At 52.3% G+C, this 22767-nt stretch overlaps 1 protein-coding gene across 1 annotated transcript in view; it reads left to right on the forward strand.

Moving 5' to 3' along the window:
* LOC309667827 (guanylate cyclase 2D-like) overlaps nucleotides 1-22523 on the forward strand; it is a gene marked incomplete at its 5' end in the record, with an annotated part of 34467 nt that extends 11944 nt beyond the window's left edge. Inside the window, 11 exon segments of the mRNA XM_082476778.1 lie at nucleotides 485-600; nucleotides 3001-3571; nucleotides 3874-4023; nucleotides 7464-7612; nucleotides 10396-10559; nucleotides 10984-11171; nucleotides 17165-17199; nucleotides 17203-17353; nucleotides 18348-18452; nucleotides 19303-19397; nucleotides 20994-22523. Coding sequence (XP_082332904.1) covers nucleotides 485-600; nucleotides 3001-3571; nucleotides 3874-4023; nucleotides 7464-7612; nucleotides 10396-10559; nucleotides 10984-11171; nucleotides 17165-17199; nucleotides 17203-17353; nucleotides 18348-18452; nucleotides 19303-19397; nucleotides 20994-21125 — 1856 coding nt within the window. The 3' untranslated portion in view covers nucleotides 21126-22523.
* Between the last annotated feature and the right edge of the window lie 244 nt (nucleotides 22524-22767).

Consider the following 22767-nt stretch of genomic DNA (forward strand, 5'->3'; position numbering starts at 1 on the left):
AGAGAAGGCTAAGGTTACAGAAAGCCCTGGGCGAGGACAGAGCCCCTGCCCAAGGCCCCCGCCTCTCTCACCCTCCCCTCTCTCCTCCCCTAGGGTTCCTGGGTCACAGAGACCCCCTCACTTCGCTGGGTTTGGGGTGTCATAGGTGCCCGAGGCCTGCAGAGTGAAGCCGACCTCGGCCTTGGGAGCTAACGCACTTTCTATCCACTATCTCGTTAGCCCTCTCCATGTGGGTGTGGGTGTCATCCTCGCTTTACAGAATTGGGACGTGAAGTTCAGAAAACTGAAGTCACTTGTCTGAGGTCGCAGAGCTAGAAATGGTAGAGTGAGGACTAGAACTCAGGTCTGTCAACCAAAGGAGACAAAGTCTGACTAGTTTCCGCTGGCCGGGCTCTTCCTGGCTTGAAGCACACAGAAAGAGCACATTTATGGCGAAGAAGCTGAGGCTGAGAGAGGCTGAGGGTTTGCCCGAGTTGGGGACCAGCAGCGGGTGAACTCTTGTTGTCTTTTCTTAAACAGGGAGAGTGGGTGTGGCTGAAGAAATTTGAAGCTGGCACAGCCCCTGAGCTGCGGCCGAGCTGCCTCAGCCTCCTGAGAAATGTAGAGCTGCAGAGGGCGTGGAGGGTGGGCTGCGGACGGGGTGCTGTCAGGAGACCCTTACAGGTCTGGATTGGTCTCTACTCAATGCAGAAGCTTCTAGCCTCAAAAAAGGAAGTGCTTCCTATCATTATGATCACTGCCCCATTGTCATCACAGATATACCCCATCACTGTCAGCATCACACACCAGCATCCCCAGCGTCACATCACCACCCCAGTATGATCATCACCATGACTACCAGGGGCACAATCCTCTTCATCACTATCATCACATGGTACAGTCAGCACCGCTGAAGGACCTCAACTGTATCCTCCATCCCTCTACACATCCATTCATTTGTCCACTACTTTTTGAGCACCGCCTATGCTCTGGGCTTTGGGGACACAGCAGTGGAGAAAAGAGACAGGATTCCTTTCCTCGGGGAGCTTCCAGTCACCTATCGTCACTACTCACATAAGCCCCTTCACCCCCGAGATGGTCACCATCCTGAGAAGCACTGTGGGATGGAGGACAGAGCATAAGATTTGAGTCAGGAAGATCTGAGATGGAATCCTGCCTCCATAGGACACTTAGCTTTCCTGTAAAATGGAGCTGATGAAATCCACCCCAGGGGAATTATGAGGATTGGAGAGAACAGATGAAATAACCTAGAACTGTCTCTGGCAGGTAGAGTGCCTTTGGAAAATCGTGGGTTTTATTATTATTTCCAACACCACCACCATCTGAAATCAGCTTCGGAGAGATTCAGTGTCTGGAGGTTTAGGTTAGGCATTTCCCAGTGGGAATCTTGCAATCAATATGTGTAGATGTTTCTTAAAAGAAAAGGTTCTATCTGTGGGCAAATGAGTTTGGAAGTTTCTTGGCTTAGACACAGGACTTCTCAGAACCTTTACTATGCTGTTCTGGTTATCTATGACTGTGTAACAACTTATCCCAAAATGTAGTGGCTTTAAACATCAACCATTTTATAATATCTTACAATTTTGTGGGTAGGAAATTTGAGCAGCGCTCAGCCAAGCAGTCCTTCAGTTCCACTTGACCTGTATTGGGGGTCACTCAGTGGTTTTTCGGCTTGTAAATGGGCTGTCAGTGCTTGGCTCTCAGGTCAAACCAAGTCTACTGCCTGTTTTTGTAGAAAAAAATTTGATTGGAACACAGCCATGCTTGGGCCTGGGCACTGCCTGCGTGGGTCTACCCCGGGGCTTCTCTCAGCAATGGGCCAATGGGTTCGTTTATGTAACTCTCTATGGCTGCTTTCACACTGCAATGGCAGAAGTATTTGTGACAGAGATTGCAAGGCCTACAAAGCCGAAAATATTTACCATCTGGACTTTAACAGGAAAGTTTGCTGACACGCTGTCTAGAAGGCCTCAGATGGCTTCACTTGCATGCTTGGGGCCTTGGCTGGGTGGTTGGAAGAGAGGGCTCATCATGACACGCCTTCCCACAGTGGGTAGTCTCAGGGCCTCCCCCCGTGGTCTCGCCAGTGTGGTGACTCAGGGTAGAGTGACTTCTTATGAGCATTCAGGCCTCCAACTGAGAGGGCGCCAACAAACAGGAAATGGAAGCCGTCAGTCTCCTAAGACCTGGACCCAAAACACACAAGATCACTTCCACCGTGTTCTATTGGTCACAGTGTCACAGAGCCTGCTCAGATTCAAGGGGAGGGGTCAGAGGCCCAAGCTCTTGCAAGCAGGAGTGTCAAAGGATTTGAGGCCATTCTTACCTCACCGCGTATGCTAATAAGCATGCAAATCTCTAAGGAGGGGGAAGAGTATTCAGGTTTCCTCCACTTAGTTGACCCCTGAACTGTTTTATCGAGGAAGGCCATGCCAGACAATGGTTTCATCTTTCCTGCTCAGGCGAATGCTAGCCTTGCTGGCTGGATTCGAGCTCTCTGACCTGCTGGACTGCTTTCTGCTTGTGCCTGACCTCTTCTGTTTTTCTGCTCATCAGTCTCTGAGTCTTGGGGAGAGAACTTACACAGTTTCTAGGTCCATGATGTCACTTAGGTTGAGAATAGTCCTAGATCCCTATTCTGTGGAGTTGGCTACAGCTTATTCACTTATTCATCCGTGATGCTTCCACACACTCATTTTGCTGGCTCATTCATTCACCCATCCGCCCATCTATTTACCCATCCACCCATTCATCATCCATCCACACATTCATCCATCCACTCATCCTTTATCCATCCATCCATCCATCCATCCACCCATTCATTATTCATCCATCCACTCATCCTTTATCCATCCATCCATCCATCCACCCATCACATCCATCCAACATTTCTGATGCCTCTCTGTGTTCAGCTGTGTGCTGGGTGCTAAGTACTGGGGGTCAGATGTCCACACTTTGAGAGTCCCCTGGGGGCTGCTAAGGTGACCATTGCCCTGGCAGATGCGGGAGCTGCGGCATGAGAACATTGCCACCTTCCTGGACTTCTTTGTGGCCCCTGGGGTCAGTGCTCTTGTGTTGGAGCACTGTGCCCGGGGCAGCCTGGAGGACCTGCTGCAGAATGAGGATCTGCGGCTGGACTGGACTTTCAAGGCCTTCCTGGTGCTGGATATGATCCGTGTGAGAACACTTCTCAAACCTGGAGCTGTGGAGGCAATGGGGAGGGAAGGGAGACAAGAGATGCTCAGATTTCCTAGGCCTGGGCTCTTTCTACTTTGTCTAACTGAGAAAAATCTGACAGTGTGGCAAAGGGTGAGGGAGGCAGGAAGGTTTCCTGGGGTCCGTGGGAATTCCGAGAGAAGCAGGGGTCCTTCTCATTCACCACAGGCCTCAGGGACCCCCATTATTCCACCGCAGGGGGTGTGGTATCTGCACCATCGGCATTTCCCTCATGGCCGCCTCAAGTCCCGAAACTGTGTTGTGGCTGGACGCTTTGTGCTGCAGGTCACTGACCATAGTTATGCAGAGCTCCTGGACGCTCAGCGGGCTGCCCGCCCCCGGCCAGCCCCGGAAGGTCAGCTCAGGGGTGGGCAGGAGGCTGCCAGTAGGTTCTGAGACCTCTGTTTAAACTGGGTGCTTGTGAGGCAAGGGGAGAGGGGGAGATGTCCGGTGCTCCGGTACTTCCTGTGGTGTGACCTTGAGGTGATGGCTTTTCCCCTCTGAGCCTCGGGGCCCTTACCTGTGAATGGGGGAGGACAGAAGCACCTCCCTCCTCCGGGGCTGTAGGGACAGGACGACGACACCACATGTGTGAAGTGCCGCCCAGCTTGGGTGGTCAGCGGGTGACGGCTGTGTGGCCTCATCCTGTGATTGCAGAGCTGCTGTGGACGGCTCCGGAGCTGCTGCGGGGGCCCGGGGAACCCGGGCGGGGCACCCTCAAAGGAGACACCTTCAGCATCGGCATCATCCTGCAGGAGGTGCTGACTTGGGGCCCCCCCTATGGCTCCCCAGGGCTCTCAGCGGAAGGCACAGTATCCTCCGCCTCCTTCCTTGGCCTGTCTCGGGCGGAGACGCCACGTAGTTGAGGAGCTCTGTGAGCATCAGGAAATTGGGGCCTGAAAATAACCACACAGACACACATGCCTGGTTTGACAGCAAGAACTGGGTTTCTTTGACTTAAGCCAGGCAGCCTTCAGCAACTCTGCCAAAATGGCAGCTGACCAGCTCCAGGGCTAAAGACGTTGGTTTCTGGGTATAAGCCCAACCCCTTCCTTCCTCTCCCAATGTCATTGCCGTGTCCAGAGGTGCTCATGCCCTAACCACCGGGCTGCCCAGCACAGGCTTTGAGTCTATGTAGACCTCAGTTCTCCCCCTGGATCACTTACTTACTACGTGACCTTACACAAATCACTTACCCTCTCTGAGCCTCAGTTTTCCCATCTTTATAGTGGGGATCAGATTTTAAAATGTGTCAGACATCTGGTCCATGCCTGATGTCACCAGTCGGCTCAGTATTTGGGGGCTTGGTCCTCTGCCTGAGTGGGGCCCCTTGAAGAGCATCTTTGCCCCCTGCTTTTGGGTGTAATCACTCACACCTTCCTCATCATCACCTGGTCTTAGGCATTTTCTCTTCTGACCCCAGTGCCAGGGCCCAACTTCAGAAATATTTCCTCCCCTTCTGTGTTCTCTGTCAGGGCTCCCTGGACTCTAGGCTGCTCTTCTAATTGTCCCCCTGCTGCCTCTGCCCCGTTCCAGGGACCTGTCTCACAGATACCCTGCATCTCGGCCCGCAGTACAGGCAGGGATGGAGCAGAACCCACCACCCCTCCCACCCCAGATGGATAACCTTTAACTCACGGGGAGGCCTGGCCTCGCTTCTTTTCTCCACAAAGCATTGCTCCATGAATAATGAGCATTCCAGGCCCCAGATTTATGGGGTGGAAGAGTGGGAAGGGAAGGGGCTTGGTCATGCCGTTTGTTCAACTCTCCTCAACTGCTCCGCCACCCCCGGCAACATCTGCCTGCTGAGAGAGGGGGGACCAGCCAGATGGGTCTGTCAGCCATGCCACCGTGCAGGGCCCTTCAGACCGGGGCTTCTCATGCTTTAGGGGCGAGGTCTGGAACCCCAGGGTCACCCCTGGATTGGGTTGTCAGTCCTGGACCTGCTACTGCCTGGCTGCAGTTTTCCCGGTCTCAGGCGGTAAAATGTCAAGAGCATAGTCTTTGGGGGACACGGACTTGAGACCAGCTCCACACCAGTTCGCCTTGTGACTCTGAGTAAATCTCTTTCAGGCTCTGAGCCTCAGTTTTCTCATCTGTAAAATGGGGACCATGATGCCTGCCTCCCAGAGTATTTGTGAGGATTCAGTGAAATGCCTTAGACAAAGCGCCTGGCATACGGTGGGCCCTGGGCGGTTTTAGGGGCGTGCTAGTGGGGAATCCCATGTTCTCTCCTGACTCTCCCAGTTGGAAGCAGACCTCCTTGCTCTTAGAAATAGCATCTTTTTAAGATCCTGTGGTGGCTGGGGGGGATACTTGTGGTTTCCAAAGCACTTTCATATGCGTTATTCCATTGGACAACCCTGTGAGGTGGGCTAGTGCACTCTTTTCAGAGATGAATGAAGTGAGGCTCAGAGAGGGGAAGGGACTCCCTAGCGGGAAGCCATGGGTCTAGGATTTGGGTGAGCTCAGTGCTCTTGCCCTAAACTCGCCTGGAGTCGTCCACGGAGCAGCTTCTCCACGGAGCTGGCTGTGCAGCCTACCCGGTCAGCGGCCAGCAGGGCTGATCGGTCACAGTGATGCATGGGGTGTGGACGGCGGGCCCGGCCTGGGGAGGGAACACGAGACCCGGCCTGGCCTGGGCCAGGGGTTCCCAACATGCTTGCCTGTGAGGACTCCACTTTAATGACAAAAAAGTTTGGAGCCTCACATGCTACTATTTGACTTTTAATATCCGCTGACTGAGGAAATGCCCAAAGACAAAAATCTGCTCTGAAATCAGCAACACTTTGAAATGGATCTGTATTTTACGCATCACAACACCATCCAAATACTTTTGAAAAAGAGCTGGACGTGTGTGTGTGTGTGTGTGCGATATTATTGGTTCCATCTGCACACACTCCTTTGCAAGCACATACAGCTTCCCAGACCCTTTACTCAGAGGCCCTCAGGGTCTGACGCCTGCAGACCGGGAACCTCTGGGCAGAGAAAATCGTGCCAGGCTGGGAGGCGATCAGGCTCAGTTCCGGCGTCTGCTTGTTACTGACCCTGTGGCTGTGGGTGACCTAGTTCACCACCCCGGAACCTCAGTTTTCCTGTCTGTAAAATGGGACAGTGAATCATGGGCTGCCCCCAACACGGAGGCCAGCCAAGGGAAATCCAGAAAGAAGCTTCTCCTCACTGGTTCCAAGGGACCCACCTCCTCACCGTCTCTGAGGAGGATCACAGCCCTCCTCAGAGATTAACCTGCTATACCTCTAACAGCCCTGTGCGGTCTGTACTATTATTATGCCCTTTTGATAGGTGAGGAAACTGAGGCTCAGAGAGATGGCATAACTTGTACAGAATATAAGTGGATAATCTCGAAGTCCTCTCCTGTGCCGCTGAGAGCCTGAGCTTGGTACCCAGCCTCACCTCCTCCCGGTGCTCCTGTGACTCTCTCAGCTCCCACAGGCCCCACTACAGCTTCCCGAGGTGGGGTTATTTCCATTGGTTGTTAGGTGGGGAAACCGAGGCACAGAGTGATGGCAAGTGGCAGAGACGGAGCTGGATTGTTGATCTATCTGATCTCGACTTAGTCTGTGGTCTTCGTCATGTGGAGCGGGGACAGGAAGATCTACAGCAGGGGTGGTCCTGGGAAAATAGTCATCATGATGGTGATAATGATAAGCAGAGAGTCTTGCTTCACACTTGTGGAGAGTTGGTACCAGACAGCCTCCAGGTGGCAGGGCTGGTAGAAAGAGCTGCACTGTGCAGGTCTCGAGCACATTCGTGGTCATTGCTGGTAACAGAGCAGTAACAAGTTGTGCAGGGTTCAGGGCTTGGAGTGAACCTAGTACCCCAAGATCTAGCATCTGTCATCTCCTCCCTCAGCACCCCTCTTACGAAGGCAGTTTATTAAGCTCATTTCACAGATGGGGAGACCGAGGCTCAGAGAGATTGCTGTCCTGTTCACCATCTCATAGAGAGGTGGTGGTGGATCCAGAATTCAAACCCTGTTCACCCGTCTCCCAGGCTGAGACCCCTTCCCCGGCCACACTCTGGGGCGGACCCAGGAAAACAGCGATCCTGGTCCACTGGCCAGCACGTCCCGGGACACAGATCAAGGGGCTGAGGAATACCCTCGGGGCCTGATGTCTGCACCCCACGGGCCCACCCTGCCCTCCCTCTCAGGATCCCAGGCCCACCCCTTCCCACCAGCCCTCCTGGGGACCTCAGCCCCACTGCCCGGCCCGTGCTTGTTGCAGAAATCATCAGGAAGGTGGTGTCTCCCCCTCCCCTGTGCCGGCCACTGGTGTCTCCTGACCACGGGCCACCTGAGTGCATCCAGCTGATGGAGCAGTGCTGGGAGGAGGCTCCGGAGGACAGACCCAACCTGGACCAGATCTGTACCCAGGTCAGTGTCCCCAGAGGAGCTGGCTGCTCACAAGAAACGGCTGATCAGTGCACCTCACTTTCCCCAGTGGGGGCCCCGCACTCTCCCCGGGGCCTGGAACCACTGTGCAGAAAGGGGGCAATGGGCCAGCATCGTCACCGCTGAGGGTGAGGCCCGAGGTCCACCATCTGAGGAAAGCTTTCTCAGAACTCTGGGTTCAGGGACATTTGCCTTCCTGAGCGCCAAGACCCGTGCTAAGTGCTGTGCTTACTTCATTTAACCCTAATGATAGCTCTCCAAGGAAGCATTGCTGTTATCTGGGCTCTACAAGAGAGAAACCCAGGCACAGTGAGGTGAGGGGACTTGCCAAAGGTAAGTGAGGGAGTGAAAGGTGGGGCTGGAACCCAAACCCAGGTTTGTCTGTGCAGTGCTGATGCTGGGGACCCAACCCTGTGCCGGGCCTCCTGGCACCAGAGCAGAGGGGCCATTTGTGGCTGTGTAGGCAGCGCTGGTTCCCCGCATCAGGGGATGGGAGATGTGAGGGGGACTGGGGCCCCCCAGGCCTGCCTCGGGGACTGCACTGGGAGGGGGGAGGCAAGCCTGTACGAGTTTGCAGGGCGGTGGTGGCGTGTGTGGGCCTGACTGAGCTGGCTAATGGCTCCCACAGAGCAACCCATCAAGCCTGAGGTGACATCTTTGTGCCTCCCGTTCCTGCCCTCCACTCCCAAGCCGCAGTGGAACGTTGCCAAGGAGAGGTTCAGTGAGCGAGAAGGGCTTGCAGACAGGTGATGAGGGAGAGAGAGGCAGGAAGACAGGAGAAGCACACAGGTGTCCTATGGGAAATCTGGACTCAGAGTGAATGAGCTCTCAGTGGCCACTGTGAGGGTGGGTTGCAGAGCTAGGACGAGCAACCAGTTCTTATAACACCAGCCTAGAATCTTTCCAGGGGTCAGAGATTGCCATAGCTAGCGAGGTGGGGGAGAAAGCTCTTGCCCTGAGTGAGGGGTGAGCCTGCGTAAGGCTCAGTGGCAGAGAAGGCAGAGACAGGCACATGATATGCGTCACATGCAGAAGGTGAGAATTACGTCACATTGTGGGGAGGCTAAGGGTCAGAAGGCCTGCATTCAGATCTATGCTCCCACTTACCTACTACTTGATCTTGGCCAAACTGATTGCACTGTTGAGCCTCAGATCTCCTTAGGTGATGCCTAGAAAGACTAACTCTTGTCTAACTTGACATGTTGGTGTGACCATCAAGTGAAATAACCAAGCCAAAAAAAAAAAAAAAAAAAAGCAATTTTCTGAGGAGAGAATGAGGAGAAAGGGCACTGACCTTGAAGTCAAAAGACTTGGGCTATGTTCATATAACATTGTTCTGGGAGTACCAGCCAATGCAATTAAGCAAGAAAATGAACGTTGTAAAGGAAGAAGAAAATGATTGTTATTTGTAGATCCTATGATTTTGTTCCTGGGCAATGCAAGGGGAACAATGGAAAACACATTCCAAATGATAAAATAATTCAGAGGAGTGGCTGATGATAACATTAATATATAATAGACCTCAGTTTGAAACTCTGTTCCACCATTACGTTGTCCTATAATAAGTTATATTTCTCAGATCCTTTATGTCTTACTTTATAAAATGGGGGCCTTCCTTGCAGAGATAACCTTACAGTCAGCTTCTTGTCCATATTGCTGTCTCAAGGTCAGCAGCTGTCACACTCATGGCAACTGACCCCTAAAGCTTATGCCTCTGCTTTTGATGAGCAATACAAAATAGGTACTCTTCAGGGGCTGCTGCTACTCCCTACCTTACAGACATTTGCCTGAGAGAAGCAGTATTAATGAAGGTTGGATATGCACACCTATACACACACAAAGGTCGAGATGCTGGATTTAGACAGGAATGAACCCCTCCACTTTGATCATCATTAATTTGCTTCTCCTACTGACTTCACTTTGGGAAGGTGCAAACCACACGGGGGAAGGTTCTAGGAAGTCTCCCTAGGAAACAGGGTGCCATATTTCCTATAAGGTTGTTGTTGAAGGTACAATTTATAACAACATGTGAATGTCCTCTTATGAAGACCTAAGAGAGGTACTTCTCTCTGCTCAGCACCAGCAGTAGTTGTGTTCCTTTTGAGCAACTAGTTTAATACTCCATTGTCTCATGGACTCCATAGATTATGTAATCTCTATTTCCCTCTTTGCTTTGTTGCTAGGAAGCTCATATCCAAAATTGTGACCAAATTCTAGCATGCATTTTGCATATAGACCTCACTCCTGGATTAACTTTTTTTTTTTAACCTTTACTCTCCTTTGGTCCCAGCGCCCGTACATATTTATTATTTTATTTTGTAAACAATTTTTTGAAAAAGGAGAGAAATAAAGAGGTAGAAATAGATTATATACGTAAATAATCTACATACATTGCTTTTATCTATTTACCCATCTCTTCATCCATCCATCCACTTATCTTTGAGAACAAAGAATGCCTATTCCACAGTGTTTTTGTGAGAACCAATGTGTTTGTTAATGGTGATGCAATGCTGGGCAAACTTTCCTGTGCAAAGTCCTCTCCCTGCCTGTTCACCTCATAGAGAACCAACCCATTTTTCCTCCCAGCCATCTGTGCTTTCGCTTGTCAGAGTTGCCACCCCTGGTCTATTACATATCTGCTCCCCACCATCTGGCTCTTCCAGGCAGGGACTATGTCTGGTTCATTCCTGTGGCCCAGATTCTCAACCTGAGGGCCGAGTGTGCTGACCTTCATGGACAAATTGGGATTTTCATTCCATTTTCAGTTCAAAAGCATCAACCAAGGCAAGAAGACCAGTGTTGCTGACTCTATGCTACGGATGCTGGAGAAGTATTCCCAGAACCTGGAGGACCTGATCCAGGAGTGGACTGAGGAGCTGGGGTTGGAGAGACAGAAGATGGAAAGGTCGCTCTCTCAGATGCTCCTGCCGTGAGTGGACTTGATTGTGCCTCTAGCCTCAGTGGCTCTGAGCATGGGACCTGGGACATAGTAGGTGCTCAGTAAATCTGGGTTCCATGAATTCATTCAATTCATTCATTGTTTATTTATCCAACATATTTTAATAAAACGCTTACATGTATTAGGCACTGCTGGGGGCACATGAGTGTTGAATTTCTGCTGCCTCTTTCCCTAGGGAACAAGGACAAGGCACAGGGTCCCCCATCTGACCTCAGAGGAAATAATGTCCAGAGAGGGGCAGGTATTTGCTGGAGGGGAGCCAGCACACCAACAGAGCTATCCCAGATCCCCTGACACCCAACCCAGGATTTTCCCCCAAATATCCCTCTCTCACTTCCAACTGTGGAAAGAGGGTCCTCCCACCTTGTGACTCTGGCCCTTCCCATCCCTTCAGGTCTGTGGCTGAAGCTCTGAAAATGGGGGCGACTGTGGAGCCAGAGTACTTTGACCAGGTTACCATATACTTCAGTGACACTGTAGGCTTTACCACCATCTCAGCCCTGAGTGAGCCCATTGAGGTGGTGGGCTTGCTCAATGACCTCTACACACTGTTTGATGTTGTTCTGGGCAACCATGACGTGTGTAAGGTGAGAGGACCAAGAGGCAGGCATTCCATCTCTCCCTCCTCTATGTTGTGTTTGCATCATACATTTACTTCCAGTCATTTATTTATGCATTTTTTAAATCAGTAAGCTATTGTTGTGTAACAAATATCCCCCCAAACCCAGTGGTGTAAAATGATAAGCATTTATTATTGCTCACAAGCCTATAGGTCCAGCTGGAAATGTCCCTGGACTCAGCTGGTCTCACTCAGACATCTGTGGTCAGTTGTGGGTGAGAGGAAACTCTGCTGATCTTGGCTGGACTCTGGAGCTTTTGTTGAGATAACTCAGTTCTGGTCCACATGGTATCTCACCCTCTAGCAGGTGAGTTGGTATGGTTTACATGGTGTGGCAAAGTTCTGAGAGAGAAGGCAGAAGCCCAGAAGCCTCTTGAGATCTAAGCTGGGATCAGGCACATTGCCGTTTCTGACATATTCTATTGGTCAAAGCAAGTCAAAAGGCCAGCCCAGATTTAAGAGGTGGGGAAAGATATTCAACCTGTGCCAGGCAAGGGCCGACAGGTGAGTCAGCTTCTGTGCCTGCCCTCGGGGAACTCTCAGTGCTGGAGGCTGAGAGGGCCCCCAATCCAGCTAGGAGTAGATGTGTAAAGAGCAAGGAAGGCTTCCTGGAGGAGGTGTTGTCTTCCTAGCATTGTCCAGCCTGGGTGTGGTTGCTCCAGGCAAGCAATGGGGGAATAAAGTGCTAAAGCTTGAGGCTTGAGAGGGTGGACCTAGTAATTGGGAGGGATGCTGAATGGGTTGTGATGGCTAGACATGAAGTGGGCCAGCAGTGGGAGTGAGTGGTGGGTGGGAGATGTTGGAGTGGGCAGCAGGGGCTTGGCAGAGCCGTCAAGATCCTTCACAGTCTAGTCCCTGTGCACTTCTCGATTCTGGGTTTGAGTCCCACCCTGACCACCGGCTTCTGTGTCACTTTGGCTTCCCCAGTCTGGACCTCTGTTTCCTTATCTATAAAACAGGAATAATGACTTCAGTTCCAGGGGTCCACATATGATGGGCAGATCCTCTCCCCCTGGTAGAAGTGCTGTGTAAACTGTGAGCCTGTGAAAGTGAATAGCTTTCTGCCCTCTATGCCTGCTTTGGGGACCTTCCCACCCCACCCCTTCCCCTGTTCTGATCCAGTTGCTGGGGGGTCCTAGGTCAGCCTCAGACACAGTGGATGAGGTGGGGAGGAAACAGCTATACTCTGGCTCCCCTGGCCTTAGCCTTCGTTTGTGACATGCCAGCCCCCTTCCTGCCACCGCCCTCCAGGAAAGCCGGGACTGGGGAGGGCCAGGCCCTGGGCTGAAGCCAGGATGGAAAGGATACATGGGCAGGAAGTTTCAGAGGAGAGAACTAGCGCTTTGAGGTGCCAGGAAGTCTGCTGGTAGCATTACACACAGTGTCCCGACAACAGTAGTCGCCAGTACTTATTGAGTGCTTACTGTATACCAGACACTGGTACACAGTCTAGATGCCTTATATGTATTAACCCATTTGATCATCATAACAATGTATGAGGTAGATAATAGCACCCCTAATTTACAGATGAAGAAACAGGTGGTTAAGCAGCTTGTCTAATTACATAGTCCCAGCAGGATATGAAGCTGAGACTTGAACTTGGGCATTCTGGTCCCGTAGCCCCACTTCATCAGGGCTCACCATCCCGGGACACGGACAGCCTCAGGATAAAGCCACACGTTCGTAGCGGCCCCTAAGGCCCTCCAGGAGCTGGCCACCCCTCCCTCCCCACTGCATCTCCGCACTCTGCCCCTGCAGTCCTCTGTATTCCTCACACAAGCTTTGCTCTCTCTCTAACCACAAGGCCTTTGCACATGCTGTTCTCTCCTCCCGGAACCCTGCTCTCTCTCCCCTTCTGCTCCCTCCTGGTCTCAGGTTAGCTTCCCTGCCCTCCCAGACATGGTTAGGAGCTCCTGTGTGATGCTCTCATAACTACCCCTGGACCTGTTGGTTCCAACCTAAACGACTCTGTCCCCAGTGCTTGGCAATGTCCTGTACATGGTAGGTCCTCAGGAAACAGGTGCTGACTAAATGAGGAGCTCACTGAGGCCCAGAGAGGGAAGCGCCTTGCCTGAGGTCACACAGCTGGTAGGTGACAGAGCCAGGACAGGAAAGTGCCATGTCCACCACCACCGCCCAGCTCTGTCCACTGCCCCACACTGACCCGCGGAAACCTGAGCCACTGGCATTCCTAGCACACATCTTCCTTCCCATTCCCCGTTCAGGACCCCACGTTCCTGCCCCAGCCCGTGGTCTGAGGCATTCTCTGTCATGCTGGCTGAGTTTCCCTCTTGCCTCCAGAGCTACCATGGGCCCCAGGAAAAGATTCCTCATGTCGTCTTGCTGAGCCCTGCAGCTTTGATGTGCCGAGTCACCCCTAACCTTGTCTCTTCCTCCCCTGCTAATCTTTTCTCACACATGTGTCCCTCCCAGCTCTGAATCACGCTTTCTGATCTGCTCTGAACTCTGGCCAAGAGGTCTGCATCTTTCTGGCAGAGTGAAATGAAATAAAACAAGGCCTGCACACCCATCCAGATGTGGGGAAACAGGAGGCCGGGTCCCCCCCATGTGCAAGCGCATCTCTCATCGCTCACGCAGCCGCCTTGGTTTCCCCTCTGTCCCAGCAGGATCTGGTTACGGCTCTTTAATCCGGTCTGGGCTGGGAGGCAGCCAGGCGATCATTTCCTGGTTCCACAGGGGTCTGTGATTCCCTCCCAGCACGCGCTGAGTGAGCACTTTCATGGACATAACTCTGGAGCAGGGCTCGAGTGGGCTGCGGGGGAGGAGAGGGTTTATCTCAGCCGCTCCGCCCGGCGGGTGGGCCTGGCCCCGGCCATACTGCTGAGCCACCCTGGGCACATCACTTCACCTCTCTGAGCCTCAAGTTTCCACTTGTAAAACAGAGGTGAAAGTGCCTATGGCCTAGGGTGGTTCTGCAGATTAAGCAGTGTGAGAGGAAGTGCTGTCGTTCATACCAACACGATGATGAGCGCCAGCTCGTGCAGGCGCTGAGGCCTCCCCCCGAAAGCACAGAATTGCGGGGGGGGTATAGATGTACCAGTTAATGTCTACAGAGGACTGGCCTGGCCTACGGATTGTCACAGGATATCTCATTTAACCCTCGAAATGCCCCTCAGAGGGATGCATTATTATCCCTACTGTACAGATGAGGATACAGGCTCAGAGAGGTGGGTGACTCGCCCAAGGTCACACAGCAAGCCAGTGGTGGAGTTAGAATTCACCTCTGTGTTTGTTAGTATGGAAACCTTTGCACCCACCTCTCCTCTGGCTGTGTTCTCCCAGCAGCAAAAGGACCACACCTGTGCACAAGGAGCTGCGCAGCCCTCGTTTGTAGCTGAGTGCCCCTTACGACAGGAGTCTCTGAGTGATCATCTTTGTGAGTCTGGGCTCCTAAAGGGCAGGGCCTGTGCCTGGTCATCTTTCTGCTGCTGGGGTTATAGGGGTGGTTATTAATTACACCAAACTCTCCCTTCCAGCTTAGGTGGCAGGCAGGTGGAGGGTTAGAGGTCAGCTTAGCCGCTTGGAGAATGTGGTCTGGATGTGTGGCCACCTTGGGGCTTTCCACTGCTCCTCCTCCCCAGTTTGGACCTTGGGTCACCCATCTGAGGCAGTGCTGGGTCCCCAGAGCTGGTGTCTCTTCCTGAATTGCAGCTGCACACCTGGTGGGCTGGAAGAGAGGCTAGCAAGCAGTAGATCTCCCAGGCTATGTCTCGGAGGCAGGACCTGGCCCAGACCCATGTGCTGACCATGTGCAGGGCAGGAACAGAGGGAAACCCCACATAGCAGGCAGATTCTCCCCAGCAGAGAGAAAGAAAGAGCCCAAGCCATGTACATCAAGAGGCAGCAAAGCATATGGGCTCTGGAGCTAGACTGAACAAGTTCAAATCTGTGCTGTGTGACGTCGGCGAGTGACTTAACCTCTCTGGCCCAGTTTCTGTCTGCAAAATGGCAATAGTAATAGTACCTACCTCACAGAATTCTTGTGAAGATCTAATTCTTGTAAAGGGTTTGGAATAGTGTCTGGTTATATGAGTAATAAGGGAGCACTTACTTAGTCCTTTTTCCAATCTTGCCAATCAGATAATGTGTTTGTCCTCCTGTGGGGAAGAAGGGTGTGGGCAGAGCGAAAGCCAGAGCTTGCTCATATTTTTCCCGGGGGCATGGGGTGGGAGGTCTCTCTCCTGTGTGGAAATGTACACAGTGGGGGGCAGCCCTGCCCCTGACCCAGCCACATTCAGGCCAGCCCACAGTAAGTGCAGATAATGGGGAGGGAGGGAGATGGAGGTCACAGCCCTGAGGAAGGAAACATCTTTTCCCCAGCTGGTGACCGGGGAGATTTAATGGACTCGATGCAGTGAAAACTGGGCTGATGGAGGGCTTGGATCTCAACAGATAGGGACTCGGGGAGACCATTTTAGGCAGAGGGACTAGACCATCCGGGCCTGGAGGTGAGCAAGCGCTGAGTGTCTCTGCGGAAAGCAGGAAGTTTCCCGTTTGGCTGAAACGTGGGGAACCAGGAGCAAGTGTTAAGAATAAGTCAGGAAATTCTGCAAATCATGGGAGTCCCTGATTGCTAGCTCCATGGGGAGTGAATTTTAAGCCTTTTGCTGTAGGGAACAAATTTAAGTATATGAACAGAATGTGGTATGATTAGGGCAGATCACTTCCCGGTATTGGGGCAAGGATATTCCGGGTGAGGGAAAGAGCTGGGGGACATAGGTAGTAGGGCACAGTCCACAGATAATGGTGTGCGAAAGAAATTTATTGAATTATAGCACCCCCTGTGGGCACGAGAAGCATCATCATTATTATTACTGTCTGCCAGGTGCTGAGGGAGAGTGGCTATGCCTGGCCAGAGGAAAAGCTCTGATCCACAGGTCCGAGGGACGCCTGCATGTGCCTGCTGTAGGAGTGGCAGTGCAGGAGCTGGGCTCTTTAACCTGCAGATGGGAAGACTTGGGGTGTAGAGTTGCCAACTTCAACCTTGGCTGGCCTGGCCTGTGGCAGGGGAGATGGCCATGGTATACATCTGTGTCCCCAGCACCTGGAACAGGGCCTTCAGAATAGAGAATGAGCTTCAGAATAGGAAAGAACTGTGGCTTGAGTTCAGGAGGTAGAGCTGGAACCAGCAGGTGAAAGGCAGGTTACCATTCAACTCAACTTTCGTAAATCAGAGTTGCCCCGAGGGAGAAGCAGCCACCTCAGGAAGGAGGCGAGAGCAGGACCGGACAGCCACGGGGAGGCAAGTGCGTGGCCTTTAAAGTCCCTCCTAATTCTGAGACTCTGGGATTCTATCGTCTCCAAAAGCATTAGCCCAGGAGAAGATGATGATGATGATCGTGATGGTGATGGTGATGGTGATGGATGATGATGGTGATGATGATGATGATGATGATGATGGTCACGAGAGAAGTCGCTGTTTATTGAGCATCTATGACAAAACTGGCTCTTAAATCTTTATCTTTAATATGCATTTCATATAAGAGGAACTGAGGCTTGCACAGGCGAAGTGGCCTGACCAAGGTAAATGGCAGAGCCGGGGTTTGTATCCACATCTCTCGGATTTCAAACACTACATTCTTTTTAGTACACCTTGGAAGGCCAAGGGTTTGGGAAATAGGCTATATATCCAATATACATGCACTCCTCTCCAGATGAAGCCCTGATCTGCTGCTGCGGCATTGTGCAGATGGGGCACCCAGGGCTGCTGCCAAGGAGCTCATGGTCTGGGGTCAGAGGTGAGACCTGCAATTCAGACAAAGGTGATCTGAAATGTGTAGGTCTAATCATTGCCAGAGCGGCTGGGATGGGAGGCCTGGGAAAGATGGCACTGTTCGCCAGAGACTTGAGGGCTGGGTCAGGGACTCCAGAGAGGTGGCCTTGTGTGGGATGTGGGTCAGTCCAAGGAGGGGGGTTCTTGTCCTGGACCATGAAGGCTGTGACTTCTTGGTGGAGGCCATTGGGGATGCCTAAATGGTGGCAGCGGGGCTGCCCCGGCGCAACAGGAGCCAGCATGCAGCTGAGATCACCAACATGGCCTTGGACATCCTCAACTCTGTGGGCGACTTCCGGATGAGGCATGCGCCCACTGTACCCATTCGCATCAGGGTTGGCCCGCAGTCAGATGTGGACTTGGGGCTGCGGGAGTCTCCCAACCCTGCCTGGGGCGCTGGCTGGGGCAACCCCAATGGCGTGCTTCTGGAATCCTGAGATTCTAAAAATCCATAATAGAAAATTTTTACAATTCTTTTTTTCTTCTATTATTTTAAGGTTCTAAGATGTCATAAATCAAAGAATCTGTGATGCTCAGATTCACACATATATATTTTTTTATCTCAGCATCTGTCAAGGTCATCTAAGTCCATGCAGAGGAGCTGATAGTCTGATGGAAGAGGCAGAACAGAGACCTTCTTTGCTCATGCAAACAACTAAATATTTGCTGGGAGGGGACTAGGCGAGACCTCAGGGTCTCTACTACAGAATATCCTTCTCGTGCCCTCACCCCTTCCTTCCTCCATAACTTCACCTGCGGGATAAAGTCCAAACTCCCCCACCCCCCTCATAGCCTCCAAGGCCCTTGCTAATCTCTCCAGCCACATCTCCCACCACTTTCCACTTGGTACTCTGTCTATACCCAGCCACTTGCAGTTTCCCACAGGCATGTGGGCTCTCTGCCTCTGTGCCTTTGCACCTGCTGTTCCCTGCCGACTCATTCTCTCATCCTTCAAGACACAGTTTAGGTACTGCCTCCTCCAGGAAGTCCTCTGGGCTGGGTCAGAGTCTTCTTTCTGGGCTGGCACAGCCCTGGTGCTTCCGTCTTCACAACACTGATTAGCGTTTATACATCTCTCCCCACCAGGCTGGGAGCACCCTAAGAGCAGAGCCTGGCTCCAATTTATCTGTGCCCCCCTACCCCCAGCCCAGAGCCTGGCATAGATGTCATCTCCTCTCTGGGTGTTCTTGGAGATTCCATACAGCTTCATCCTCACCTCCCAGCTGGAGCCCAAGATGTGGGTGGGGACAGCAGTCTGGGGGGAACTGGGGGGGACAAGAGTGTTGTAGAGACTTCTCTTGGGTCCAGGACCTGCTGGACCTCACTGGGCACATCTGAGTTTCAGGGCCCTGCGTGGTGGGGGTTGTGGGTCTCACCATGCCTCAGTACTGCCTCTTTGGGGACACAGTTAACACCACATCCCGGATGGAGTCTACAGGGCTACATGAGTGTCTCATATTTCTATCCTAGGGAAGCCCAGGGAAGGACTCTCTCAGTGACCCCTGCAGCCTGGCTGTTTGAAACAGTGCTTAGTAACCAAATCACCGCCTGGTGGCAGCGTACCCTAGTTATCAGGAAAACAACTAGAAGGAGATGATGTATGTCACTGGTTCTTTTAACTTTGCACAGGGCTTTTGTGATGATCTCATGAGAGAATTAGCAGGGAAAACAATGACTCCAGAGGCAGGAAACCTGGGTCCTCACCCTGACTGGGTCCGGTGTGCTTAGTGTCCTTGAGCAAAATGCTCTTCCTCTAGGTCTTGGTTTCCCCATCTTTCCAATGAGGAGACACCTTTCAATTAAAAAAAAATATGCCGTTTTAGACCCTGCTGGCAGCAGGAGCCTCTCTGATGGCCTGGCTAGAGCAGCTGAAAAAATTGAGCCTCTGCTCCTGGCTGCACATGTTATGTGCTCCCTAATGTCGCTCAGTACATATCCTGCTTAATCAGATGTATGGCCCTAGAGGGGAGCCCTGCCCTTAAAAGAAAAATAACCGTTTATCTGCACTGACTCAGCCTTCAAAGACTTTCCTACAAGTAGAGATTATGTTCCTAAGGTTCTGACTTCATCTTGAGTTCTCCTTCACAATCAGTCCATGTAGTTTCCTTTCCCTTGAGACCTCCACTTTAGTGCCCAGCAATCTACTAGGGGGACAAGAGGGCCAGGCAAAAGGTATTGCATGAATCAGAATTGTGTGCCTGACTGGCTGGAACTGGGGCTGTTACAGGCTCTTAATGATTTTACCGAACACTAGGTATGCTGTCACCAGGTGGTAACTTGACTACTACCTTTCTTCTCAGCATACAGAATTCATGTCTGCATAAGCACCGCCCAGACACTGCTCAGCCTGGATGAAGGCTACAAAATTGATATCAGAGGCCAGACTGAGCTAAAGGTGAGAGACTTTCTTTCCTGGGATTGATGGGAAATCAGTCTCCAGAGGTCCAGTTTCTGCGGGCAGCAGGAGAGAGTATCATCTGACTGATATAGCTAAAGGAAATGCCGGCCTGGGAGCTGATCACCTTTAATGTCCTCCTCACTCCCCAAATTCTCAGGAAACATTTCTTCCGGGGAGCCCCTCTCTCATTTGGCTCCTCATAAGGAGAAGGGCCGGGGCAGAGAAGTTACTTCTCTTGATGACCTACCTGGGCAGCACACTGGTGCACCACAGATAGTAACATATTTATTACCACAGAAATAATGAAAGGAGGATCCACGTCCCCATTTTACGTTTGAGGAAATTAAATTTGAGAGGCAAAGAGATTTATCCAAAGTCACAAGCTGAATCCTAGGTCTGGTGGCTCCAAAGCCTGTGCCTTCTCCACAGCACTGTTGGGCTCCTACTCATCCTTCAGAACCCTAGCACAGACCTTAGCTCTCACCGAAGCCTGCCCTGACCCAGGAATATCCCTCTTCTTCCTTTCTCCCAGAAATAACTGTCATGCCTTCTCTGTGCACCCACCAGTCCCACAGCTGGCCCTCTGATGTTGTCAGTGTGATATTGGGTTGTACCCGCCCATCAGCCCTCAAAGGCAGAAACTGGTCTGTCACCTCTGCATTCTTTTTTTAATGTTAACGTTCAGTAAGGTAATGGTACCATCCTATGAATGACTTTTCTTCCTACCCCACCCCCTTTCATTTCCCCAATTCCTCAGCTAGAGCCAGGCCTACTGGAGTGACTGGAGCAGCTGGGGCATTTAAAGGCCCAGGGTTGCGACTGGGCCCCAGAAATTGGGGGACTCCCGTGGGGGGCTCCACGGGACTCACTTCATTAAACGGTGAAATGTCAGAGCAGCAGCTCAGAGAGGAGCAGTAACTTGTCCAAAGTCTCACAGCCTGTGAGGGCCAGCATAAGCGGAATCCTTTGCTTTGCAGGCTGAGGTTATGGGCGAGTGGAGTAAGGGCAGGCGTGTCTTGTTTGGGGGAGTAGGCACTAGATGTCCTAAGGAACAGAGGATTCTGATGACAGAAGGGGATGCAGAGTGGGAGTTGGGAGGGCAGTATGCTGACCTCAGGTTCTTTGGGCTGACCTGAGGGATCCAAGGGGTAATACCCATCCCTGGTCCAGGTGGCGTGCGAAACTTCTAGGACAGCCCATCCTGACCCCCCAGGTAGCTGCACCCCCATCCCAGGGGAGACCACTGTATCCCTCAACAGTTTGGGAGAATCGCAAATCACAGAATCCTGGGATCTTAGCATTCCATGTCTGCTGGTTATAGAACTCATGAGTCATTATTTATTTATTTCTCTAACGGATAAATATTAATTCATTGAATCCTCACAACTCTATGAGGTATTCAGGAAACTGAGGCACAGAGAGGTGAAGTAAGTTGGCCAAAGTCACACAGCTAGAAGTGACAGAGCCAGGATTTGGACCCAGACAATCTGCCTCCAGGCTCTAAGCTGCTTTCCTCCCAGCTGTGGGAATCGTGCCTCTGCCCTGGCTCTCTGTTTGAGAAGGTTTGTTCAACTCTTTTCTTCTCTCTTCCAGGGGAAGGGCTTCAAGGAGACCTACTGGCTGGTGGGGAAGGCGGGCTTCCCCAGACCCCTCCCTACACCTCTGGACATCAAACCCCGGGTGAGTAAGTGGAATTTCCCCCAAAGCTTGGCCTCTGTTGTTTGAAATTTGATACTTGTTATTTTTCTGATTATAAAGGTATTACCTGCCTAGCGGGGAAAACTTGGAAAATACAGAATTCTTTAATGATTAAATAATCACCATCTTTCCACTCCTGAGAGACAGCCACTGTTAGCACTTTAGCATGGTTCCTGCCAACCTGTTGCTGATGTCTATGTCGTGGATGAGATGATGCTGCCTCCATAACTTCTCATTCTGGTCTGTGCTCTCCACTCAACGTCCTGAGCGCCCTGGGTATCATTCAGAGCACTTCACTCACACTTGTAGTTACAGCATCAGGATTGCAACATGTGGCGGCCGTCATTAGCTCAACCTCCCTCTTGTCACTCAGCATGTGGAGTCTTCCCATTCTGAGCCCATTACAGGTGATACGTTGATAAATATCACTGGGCATTTGTCACCATTCAGACTATTTCCGCAGGGGGTATAGCTCAGTGGTAGAGCATTTGACTGCAGACTATTTCCGCAGACGAGGAATTTATAGATCAAAAGCCCTCATATTTTAGGGGCCAAAAGAAGCAGATTCTCAGAGCTGGTGCCTGCCCTGCAGTTGGGCTCTTTCCTTTGTCCTCTGTCCTTTGCGACCCCATGTCCCTCGCTGAGGGCAACACAGGTGAGATGGGGGAGCTGGGGAAGCAAGAACATTTTACTGCAACGTGCTGTTCCTCACTCTCTTCCACTCGAGCACCGGGCGGTCCACAGAGGGCCACAGGGCACAGGTTTTGCCCATAGCTGAGAATTAGTTTCCTAGAAATGAGGCGGCCCAGGGGCCCACAGGCGCCCACGGGCTCATTCCACCAGTGGGCGGCTGGCCTGGGGATGGACAGAGCCCCATCAGGGGCCCACAGCACGACCACATCAGAGCTTCCTGCCCAGGGTCTTTCCTTCATTAGAACTTCCAACTGACTCCTCTCAGCAGTTCCAGGATGGCCCCCTCCCATCTCTCAAAGACCAGAAACGTGTGGGGCACACATGGGCTTCCTGGGAAAAGACCAGCACTAAAGCAGCCTAGGCTGCACGTCCTCCAGGTGGAAGGATCAATATGGACAGGAGCTGAGGGCCGTTAGAGCATCCCTGCCCCCCAGCTATCAGGCTGCCCCCAGGCCTCAGGACCCCAGGGAACCCGGGCAGAGCAGTGCCTGGGGGCAGGCAGTGCCCTGTTCATCTTCATCCCTGAGTGCCTTCCCTGACACACACTGGGGTCCGGCGAGGTAGGGAGGAGGAGGGGGATGGATGGGCGTATGGAGAAGCCCTCAGGGTGCAGCACACACACAGATGCACCCTTTTTATAAGGACACTCCAGATTCCTGGGTGCAAAACCAGCTTGTGTTCACAGAAAGGCCCCCAGGCAGCCCTGGGTCCTTCAACTTTGCAGACGGTTTGCCGGGAGAGGACCGGGCTCGGGACTGGCTGTGTGACGTGGGGCAGGTCCCTGACCTCCCTGGCCTTCCCGTGGACCACAGCAGCCCCAGCTTACCCACCCCCAGGGGAGCATCTGTGGACCCCCTCACCCTGTTCAGTCCCTCTGGGTCCTCTTCTCCAGCTGCCGTCCTCTGACCTCACAGCCGTCGGGCCTCCACCCCACTTCTGCCTCCACGGGCAGCCAGCCTTCTCAGAAGGCCCGTCT

Source organism: Balaenoptera physalus, assembly GCF_965194825.1.
Source record: "Balaenoptera physalus genome assembly, chromosome: 10".
NCBI classification, from domain to species: Eukaryota; Metazoa; Chordata; class Mammalia; order Artiodactyla; family Balaenopteridae; genus Balaenoptera; species Balaenoptera physalus.